A 10,030-nucleotide genomic window follows, 5' to 3' on the forward strand; every position below is an offset into this window, starting at 1 on the left:
CTCCAAATCCCTTTTTGGCTAAAGCAAGTTGGAGCTGGCCTCAGTTCTTTGCAATCTAAGAACCTGAACTGCTCAGGTCCGGAAGGCCAGGAGAGGGAGATAGGGGCACGCAGAGTGAGCCAGAGCGCAGAGAGGAAACCCACAGTTCCTGAAACCAGCAGGGGGTGTGAGCATGATGGCCAGGCTTGCATCACCAGAGCAAGGCGCACGGTGACTTTCCCTGCTGCCTGCCGCCCCAGTGGGGTCAAGCAGGTATGCTTTCCTCTCAGGCCACAGCCAGACTCTGGGCACCCCAGCCGAAAGAGACAAAGACAAGGAGCAGTGAAGACAGGGACCCCGTGGGACAGCCCTGGCCCAGACTCCTGGAACACTGCCACCCTGCTTGTGGGCTCCACACTGGACAGGGCAGTGGTTAGCGAGAGCCACCTGGCATTCCCAAGGAGATGAGAAGCAGCGACCGGGTCGACCTGAGTGCGCAGCTGAGCTGACAGGCCAGTGTTCCGTAAGTGCATTTACCTCACCAAATCCTCACAACCACCCCTCGGGATGGCACTGTGGCATCATCCCCAAGCGGAGCATGGGGACAGAAAGGTTAAGTAACCAGCCCAGAGTTACACAGCTAAGAAAGGGCCAGGCTGGTGGTTGTGCGGGCAGTTTGGTTTCAGAACCTACATCCTCAGCATACCACCGCACTGCCTCTCCCAAATCGGAGCAAGCACCCAGCCGCCCCACAGCCCAGAACGCAGGACTATTCTCTCAGCGCTTCCCAGCCATCTGCTCTCCTGGGCAGCTGGGCTGGAGGACCGCTTGGCCTTGAGCCAGGAGGCAGAAGGCACCCCCAAAGGCAGGGAGGCAGCCAGAGGCCAGCCCACCGCACTGCCCCCCACCACCGCACCTAAGAGGACAGAGTGTGCCACTGTCTCCAAAGCAGGTTCTCAGGAGCCAAAGTTATCCTGGGAGCAGTGTGCTGGCAAGGTCAACAGTTGAGGCCGTGGTGAGGCTACCAGCCCTCAGAAGAGGCTTGGTCCAGCTTCTCCTCAAAGCCCTCCCAGTAACGGGGCCTTACAACCTACAGACACCAGCAGCCCGGGGCAGTTCCCCCATGGGTCAAGTGCACCAAGCACACAGGGGTCTCACAAGACCCGGTTCCGAGTCTGGCTCAGCCAACCGCGGTGCTGGTGTTGGCAGGTTCCCGATCTCTTCAAGCCTCAGTTTTCCTAGCTAAAAAATGGTTAAAAATCTACTTCAAAAAGGTGTAAGAGTGGATGAGAAAGCAGACTTCTTCCACGTGTTACAACACAGACGAACCTCAAATCACGAAACTCCGTGAAAGAGGCCAGATTTTAAAGACTACGTGTGGTGTAATTCCATTTATGTCAAGTGTCCAGAAAAGGCTGCGCTGTAGAGCAAAAGCTGGCGAACGTCTTCTGCAAAGGGGGAGGCAGTAACTATCTCAGGGTTTGAGGGCCAGACGGTCTCTGTCACAACTACTCAATTGTGTAGTTGCTGGGAGAAAGCAGTCACAGGCTGAATGTCAATGAAGAGGCGTGACCACGTCCTCACAAGACTATTTACAAAGACAGCAGCTGGCCGGGCAGCGGCGGGAGCTCCAAGACCCTGGCAGCAGGGGCAGGAAGAGGATCCACTGGCACCAGAGGTGGAAATGAAGTAACTGCAAAGGGGCACGAGGACCCTTTGCGGAAACGTCCTAACACCGGGTTACAGATACCTACCTCTGTAACTTTATTTTTTTATTATTATTTTTTTAATGTTTATTTATTTTTGAGACAGAGAAATAGAACATGAACAGGGAGGAACAGAGAGAGAGGTAGACACAGAATCTGAAACAGGCTCCAGGCTCTGAGCTGTCAGCACAGAGCCCGACGCGGGGCTTGAACTCACGGACCGTGAGATCATGACCTGAGCCGAAGTCGGACGCTTAACCGACCAAGCCACCCAGGCGCCCCTACCTCTGTAACTTTAATAAAAGTAATCACACTATTAACTGAAAACAAGTAATATCAATGGAATATAAATGATACCTCAGTAAAGTTGTAAAGAGTTTTAAGAAAGAATTAGATGAGAAAACATGGACGAGGTTCTTAGTGCATAGACGGCTCCTGACCCATCTTGGCCACCATCACTCTGTTAGCTGCTGTCATCATCGTCTGGACCCCTATGCTGAGCTGCACACTCAGACGGGGGAGCCAGGGTCAGCCCCATTCTGTCAGCCGAGGTCGCCGGCCAGGTGGCCAGGAACGCCAGCAAGCCAGAGGGACTGGCCCACAGCCTCCGCCGCAGCTGCAGAGGGACAGAAGAGGCAGCTGGGCCAGGGCTGCCGCAGCCCGGGGAGAGCAAGCCGTTCTCTTGGAGTGGGCGGACTGCCAGGCGGGCTGCCAGGCGCCCCCAGAAGCAGCTGCAGCAGACAAAAGCTCTCTTTGTGAGGGCCTGTCTGCAGCCCTGCAGCCCAGCCAGACCCCTCCCTGAAGGGCCCCAAGCAGCCCTGCTGGGGAGGATGGCTGGTGGTGAGGGGTGGCCTCCTGGGTTCCAGAAGAGCACAAGGGGCTAAGAACCCCACAGGGTTGAGTCCTCTACAGTGACTGGGAGCCAGCATCAGCCTGGAGCCTGGGCTGGCCAGTGCATAACCCCCTTTCTCAGCTTAACCACCTGCAGCACTCAGCTTTCCTTCTCTCCACCCAAGTGGCATTCCCAGCCAGGACCCAGCCTTCCAATATGGACACCATCTGCACAAATGCACAGTGAAGACAGCAAGAGGGACTGGGAACCCATGGGACCGTAGGAGTCCCTGCACCCAGGGAGGGAGGAGCAAGTTCCAGACCTCCTGGGTCCAGTTTCCACTCACCTGAATGGCAGCCCAGGTGGGCCACCTGTCTCTTGTCCTCTCCTTGGCCATCCAGAGGCACAATACCCAGCACACCTGTCAAACACACATGGAGGCTCCGACATCAGGCCTGATGGGAACTGTCTGCTGCCCAGGGCTCCCAGAGGACATGAGACCCAAAGCTTAGCCTTGGACCTTCCCAGAGTCTCCACCAATCATAAGATCATAACCCTCTGGACACAGTCAGTCCAAAGTTAGGTTCTTACCCCCTACAAGAACCTTCTGTGACATCAGATGTACAGAAGACACTGGGGAAAAGGTGGTCTTTTTAGCATTGTGGGTCATACGAGGCCAGCTTAGGGCCACCGGTTGCCCCTTTTCCCAGCTTTACCTGAGAAAGAAGCTATCACTCAAGGGCACCGGGGCCGAAAGACAGGACACAGGTCAGGGCCAATGGCATATGTGAGCCTCTAGAGATGGCTCTGTCTAAAGCCTCTGGACCTTTTACTTATATGAGCTAAAGAGGTACCCGATTTTTGTCAGTTTGAGGTCTGAGTTAACGCTAGCAACAAAAAAAGTCCCGAGTGACATAGGGAGCTTTTCAAATCTTGGTGTTCTTACTGACCTGAGCCATTCTCAGGCCCCCAGATGAGGAGGGCGCTGCATATGGGGATCAGCTGAAAACAAAGGGGACAGTCCCCTCGGTGTCTTCCTGGCCAATCTCTTAAAAACCACAGCCAGGGGGAAAACAAACACACAAAAACAAACAAACCCACAGCCAGTGTAGTTTATACAAAGTATACACACATGCCCTAATCAAAATCAATCTGATTACTGCACTTGACCAGTTTGTAGGGGTCTAAGGCCCTTCATGGTGCTGACCTCTGAGCCCCATGAGGATCCCCTAAGCCTCCAACCTGAAATGAGTCTGCCCTTCTGCCCCATCCTAATTAGGATGACAATGTATGAATCTATGTCCACCTTCCTACCTGGACGGTCAGAGTTAAACGCAATCAAGTGGCAGCTGGATTTGATATGGTTCCCACACGAGGGTGTGGTTCCTGCTCGAATGTCACTGATCCAGGCCTGAAAATAAAGAATAAGAATTGTGATGGACAGGCCTCTGATCATAACTAAAGCAGGGGGTGGGTTATAATGCAGGGAACTCGACCTTAAAGCTGCACCACTAGAAATGCATTCCTTTAGATCCAACCCTGTCCCCATTCACGCACTCCCTTAGAATATTCAAAATGTTCCTGAAATAATAACCTAAGTCATGGAGGGAACAATTTTGTCTATTAAATCTCTAATAAGGGTGAGAAGGCTGTCAGAAGTGACCTCAGGCTAAATGAAGTCAAGAAGCCAACTGAACAGTGTGTGTGGTCAGGGGACTGTTTCTGTTAAAAGGGAGAGAGAGAAGCAGAGAAAGCAGAAGTGAGCACCTAAGACAGAAGATAGACTCAACTTCCTCCAGGGCACTGCTGAAGGCCTCCACCAAGTACGGGGGTGTCTCCTACGAGCCCCAGGAGATAACACTCAAGCTCAGAAAGGGGAAGAACCAAGGCCTCTCCACAAAGTCTCATAGAAAGGTGAGCAATGCACCTCCACGAAAAGATGATAATGTTAACACCCCCACAGACAGGGGGGCAGAGGAGCACTTTTTCTGAAACTAAGACCAACAAGGCCCACATGTTTTCTCTGTTGGTATCAGAGCACTGTACAACACTCCTGCCTGCTTCCTGACACCCGAGCTGCCTTGTTTTCCAGCCCACCCACCCACAGCACGCCGGAAACCACCCCCATCGTGCAAGTTTCTATTTCAGTGTTCACCTGCCGTGCGTAGAACATTACCTTCTTGCATTATTTTTTCCTCCTGATTCATGTTTACTGTTCAGAGTGATGGGGAATATCTCTGAAAAGGAGAACAGATCACCTGTCCTCCCCTCTCCCTAACCTAAAGTGTTTAAAGCTTTCTCTGTAATCCCTGGTCCCATGCTTGACTGTTTACATTGCTGGACTAAGGCCCACCTGGGACAAGCCCCAAGGCCCATCAAGTATACTCGAGACCCTTTCAAGGAGCGCTGATGGCACTCAGAAAGACGGTATTAATGCAAATCTGAGCCAATCTCTACTCAATGCTCTCCACTTTCGACCTTTTAATGGCTCCCAACCGCACTCAGAAAACACCCAACTGGGGGGGCCTGGGTGGCTCAGTCGGTTAAGCATCTGACTTTGGCTCAGGCCATGATCTCACGGTTCGTGGGTTCGAGCCCCGCGTCAGGCTGGGGACTGACAGCTCAGAGCCTGAAGCCTGCTTTAGATTCTGTGTCTCCCACTCTCTGCCCCTCCCCCACCTGTGTTCTGCCTCTCTCTCTCAAAAACGAATAAACGTTTTTAAAAGCTTTTTTTTTTTTTTTTTTTAAAGAAAACCATCCAACTTCTTCCTGTGGTCCTTGAGCTCTGCAGGACGGCTCTGGACTCATGTGACACACCCTGCTTCCCCAACACTGCCCCCCATCCACCCGGGGCTCACCTTCCATTCCTCTGCTAGGCCCTTTTCCACCCTAATTTTCTTGTATCTGACTGCTTCTCATCCTTCTGGTCTCAGCTTAAATGTCACCTCCTCCCTGCAGCTGACCCTGACCACTGTACTGAGAATGACCTCCACGTGGCCATTTAGCTCCTGTGTTCTTCAGGGCACTTACTACAACTTGCAGAGCCCTTGAAGGCCTGTCTGCTTGCTGGCTGTCTCCCTCACAGGGGTGTAGGCAGTACAGAGAAAGGAAAGTGCGGTCGTGTTCACAGTGGTGGTTTCAGGAGCAGAGGGGAAGTACAGAGGAAATATCGTCCAGAGATTGAAAACTGGGCTTCTGCCCCAGGCTACCCTGCTGTGCTTTTGCTCCTGATCGGGTTACTAGAGGTCAGTTCCTAAGCCTTCCAAATAACATTGGGAGCAGCAGACCAGGACTGGCATCATCTCTAAAGCATACCTCTCATCAGGCCGGCTGCCCTTCCGGGGGTCTGAGACGCCCCCTAACACCTGGCTCAGCTCTTCCTCTGGGCTCCACCTCCTTGGGCCTCCCCAGACCCCACCCAGCCCCTGGCAGCATCACCCCAGTAAGAGAAGAGCTGCTCTTGCGCCAGCCACGAGAGAAGGAAGCGCCGGCGGAAGCCCGAGGGAGGGGCGCGCTTCTGTCTGAGGGGCTCCTGTTCTTCAGCTGACACACCCTGACTCGCGGAGGCCAGGGGAGAGACAGGCATCCCTTCCACACCCCAGCCCCGGGCAGGGCCGATCGGGGCGGCAGGGAGGAGCTGGTGCCACCAGCGCCCGGCCGCGGCTCCCCAGTGAGGCCGACCGGAAGCGGAGAAGGCAGGCAGCCTCGCAGGCCTCAGGCCTCCGCCGGGTCGGGCTGGTTACACCAGTTGGGGGTCCCAGGGCGAGGCGGGGGAGCTAGCGAACCGCGGGTCTCTCGAGAGGAGAGAGAGAGAGACCGGGTCAGGCAGCGCCGGACTCTGCCCTCCGGGTGCGACGGAACAACCCGGACGCCGGGCCCAGGCCTGAAGGGGGCGCCCCGGGGCAGGAGGGCTCGGGGGTCCCCGCGCGGGTCTGGGGAGGGGGAGGGGGAGGGGGAGGGGTGCGGGTCCTGCGGGCAGGGCTCACCTCGCGTCGCGACGGCCGGGCCTCCATGTGCCGGAACTTGGACACCTTGAAGCGGCTCATGGCGACGGGGAAGGCGGCGGGCGCAGCTTCGAAGACCCGGGCGTCGGCTCTCAGGTGCACGGACAGCCAGCCGTGACTCCCGCCGCCTCCGGCCCCGCCCGCGGCCACCCCTCTCGCGGCCACGCCCTGGAACGCCCCCGACCAATCACAGCCCGCTCCGGCCCGCCTGGCCCCGCCCCCGACCAATCGCCGCAGAGCTGTCCTGTGAGGCCACGCCCCGATGCCCGCGGGCTAGCCGCGCGGGCGAGGTCACGTGCCGCGTGCGGGTCTGGTTGTCCCCGGCTCTGCGGGGCGTGCTCCCAGGCGGGGGGCAGCGTCCAGGTTTTGCAGTCAGGGGTTCGCCACGGGAGGCTCCGGGGTATGCGGGGCGCGGCCGGGGCGGAGAGGGGGCAGACGTGGACCAGCTTCACTTCGGATACTGGGACCGTGCTCAGGACAGAGCAGGCGCTGGCCGCGGTCACACAGCCAACGAGTGGCAGTTGGGGGAGGAACGGGAACCCGGGTCTGAGGCATATCCCAGCCGCGGGCCCTCTCTAGGCCGGGTGGGCTTGAAGGCCGGGCTGGGGCCTTCAGCGTCTCGGCAGTTAGGGCACGTCTTGGCTGCAGGGCGCGATGGGGCAGGATTGACCCCTGCAAGGAAATCAATGTATGATTTACAAATAAACCCAAAGGGAGAAAGATGAGGGAAATGGGGAATACCTTTAATAGCACATGCATCCCACCGGCGGCTTGCTTAGTCCCCGGGTCATTCAGGAAGAAAAGAGAACAAGCTTCATTCCACCTGGGGCCATTCATTCCACAAGCATTTGTTTGCGCTTTGAAAATCGAGTCCATGATTCCAGAACACGCTTTCTGCTTGCTAACAGACAGAACACCTGCTCAGGTGTGTCTGGAAAAGGGACTTTGATCTGAGGAATGTGAATGATTGCCGCGAAAATAACCTTTCCTAAGCCCATGTTAGAGAACGGCCTAGCCGCCTAGCTGGAGTTACAGGCCTACAGGGTGATTCTGAAGGCTTGGCCTGGTGGAAGGCACCAATGGACCCCACAAATGCAAGTTCCTTTTTACAGTGTTACAGGTAAACTATGAGGACTAAAAGGCTACTTCCCTGTATCCTACCAAGGGAGTTAAAGAGCCACGACTTTGATCTCCATATACTAAAAATAGGATGCCAGTGCAGTTGAGGGAGGCCTGGAATTTGGAATTCTAAGCAGTCCGGCTGCTGCTGAAGTACAGCTTTCCCAAGGCTGCTACTCTTCAGACTCGCAGCAGCTTTGGAAAAGGCACCAGCAGTGCAGTCTTGGGATGGCTATGGTGTTCAATTACTGCCAATATTGCTTCTTAAAATTGTGGTGAAAAACAACATATAAAATTTACTATTTTTGACTGTATAGTTCAGTAGTGTTAGGGACATTCACACTGTTGTGCACAACCTTATTGTGCAATCCTGAGACTCTATATCCGTCAAACAACAGCCCTTCATTTCTTTCCCACCAGTCCCTGGTAACCACCATTCTACTTTCTATTAGTTTGACTTTATCTTTTTTAATTATTATTATTTTTTATTTTTAAGTAATCTCTACACCCAGTGTGGGGCATGAACTCACAACCATGAATGAGATCAAGAGTCACATGCTCCTGGCACCTGGGCAGTTCAGTTGCTTAAGTGTCTCTTAAGTGACTCCTGATTTCGGCTCTGGTCATGATCTCAAGGTTCATGAGATCGGACCCCACATTGGGCTCTGTGCTTACATTGAAGAGCCTGCTTGGAATTCTCTGTCTCTCCTCTCCCTCTGCCCCTACCCTGTCTGTGCATGCATGTGCACACACACTCTCTCCCTCTCTCTCAAAATAAACAAACAAAAATAGAATATAAACTTAAAGAAAAAAAAAAACCCACACGAGTCACGTGCTCTACCGACTGAGCCAGCCAGGCAATTCCCCCCCCCCACCTTTTCAAATCATTATTATTTTTTAGGATTTTTCTTTTTAAGTCTGATTATTATACCACTGTATTTACCACAGAATATATATCATTAATATACCACATTTTGTTTATCCAGCAACAGCCATTTGCGTTCTCCCTCCTCTTGGCTGTAGTGAATAATGCTGCGCTGAACATAGATGTGCAAATATCTCTTTAAAGCCCTGCTTTCAATTCATTGGGATATATACCAGAAGTGAGGTTGTGGGATCATATAGTACTTACATTTTTTTGAGGTTCCTCCATACCGGATATTGCTTTTAGAATTACAATTATTAACAGCTTAATATCATCTGCTAATGTAGATTGTTTAAATCTGTGGTATGCAGTAATCTCTTTTTGCATCAGCAGAATTTGCTTTATAGTCTCCCAGGAGGGGACATTCAGACATTATGCATTATAGTTCAAATGTAAATCAACTATAGATCTAAAACTATAAAAATCTTAGAGGAAAACACAAGGCAAAAGCTTCACAACACTGGATTTGACAATGATTTTTGTTTTTCTTGGATATGACACTAAAAGATCTAGGCAAAAAAGAAAAAATCATGAAAAATTTACAAATCTCTTTATCAGGGTGCCTGGTGGCTCAGTCGGTTGAGCATCCAATTTCGGCTCAGGTCCTGGTCTGCCGTCATGGCAGAGCCCACTGCAGATCCTCTGTCCCCCTCTCTCTGCCCCTTCCTTGCTTGTGCACTCTCTCTCCCTCTCTCTGAAAATAAACAGTTAAAAAAAAACTATCATGGGGGCGCCTGGGTGGCTCAGTCAATTGAGTGATTCTTGCTTTCAGCTCAGGTCATGATCCTGGGATCAGCGTGGAGCCTGCTTGGCATTCTGTCTCTCTGTCCTTCTCCCCCTCTCCCCCACTCTCTCTCTCTCAAATAAATAAATAAATAAACGACTCAAAACCACTATGAGATACCACTTCACACCCAATAGGATGATGCTACTACCAACAAACAAAAAACCCTAGAAAATAACAAGGATTTTCAAGGATGTAATCAGAACATTTGTGCTGTTGGGAATCCACAGTGTGTTGATGGGAATGTAAAATGGTACAGCCACTGTGGAAAAGAGTATGGTGGTTCCTCAAAAAAATAAAAATAGAATTATCGTATGATCCAACAATTCCACCTCTGGGTATATACCCAAAATACTTGAAAGCAGGGTCAGAAAAAACACATTTGTACAACCACATTCATAGCAGCATTATTCACAAAAGCTAAAACATGGAAGCAATCCAAGTGTATGTTGATACATGAATGGATAAGCAAAATGTGGTATATACATATAATAGAATTTTATTCAGCTTTAAAAATGAAGGAAATTCTGACACATGCTATAACATGGATGAACCTTAAGAACATTATGCTAAGTGAAATAAGCCAGTTACAAAAGGACAAATAGTGTATGATTCCACTTATATGAGGTAGTTAGACTAGACAAAATCACAGAGACAGATGGGAATGCAAGCTGGTGCAGC

General features: G+C 52.1%; 1 protein-coding gene across 1 annotated transcript in view; it reads right to left on the minus strand.

Moving 5' to 3' along the window:
• CORO7 (coronin 7) overlaps positions 1-6,687 on the minus strand; it is a 56,669-nt gene extending 49,982 nt beyond the window's left edge. The window contains exons 1-3 of the mRNA XM_027043336.2: positions 6,504-6,687; positions 3,832-3,928; positions 2,864-2,938 (exon numbers count right to left, since the gene is read on the minus strand). Of these exons, the coding sequence (XP_026899137.1) occupies positions 2,864-2,938; positions 3,832-3,928; positions 6,504-6,563 (232 nt within the window). The 5' untranslated portion in view covers positions 6,564-6,687. The remainder of the gene's footprint in view (positions 1-2,863; positions 2,939-3,831; positions 3,929-6,503) is intronic.
• Between the last annotated feature and the right edge of the window lie 3,343 nt (positions 6,688-10,030).

Source organism: Acinonyx jubatus, chromosome E3, assembly GCF_027475565.1.
Source record: "Acinonyx jubatus isolate Ajub_Pintada_27869175 chromosome E3, VMU_Ajub_asm_v1.0, whole genome shotgun sequence".
NCBI lineage: Eukaryota > Metazoa > Chordata > Mammalia > Carnivora > Felidae > Acinonyx > Acinonyx jubatus.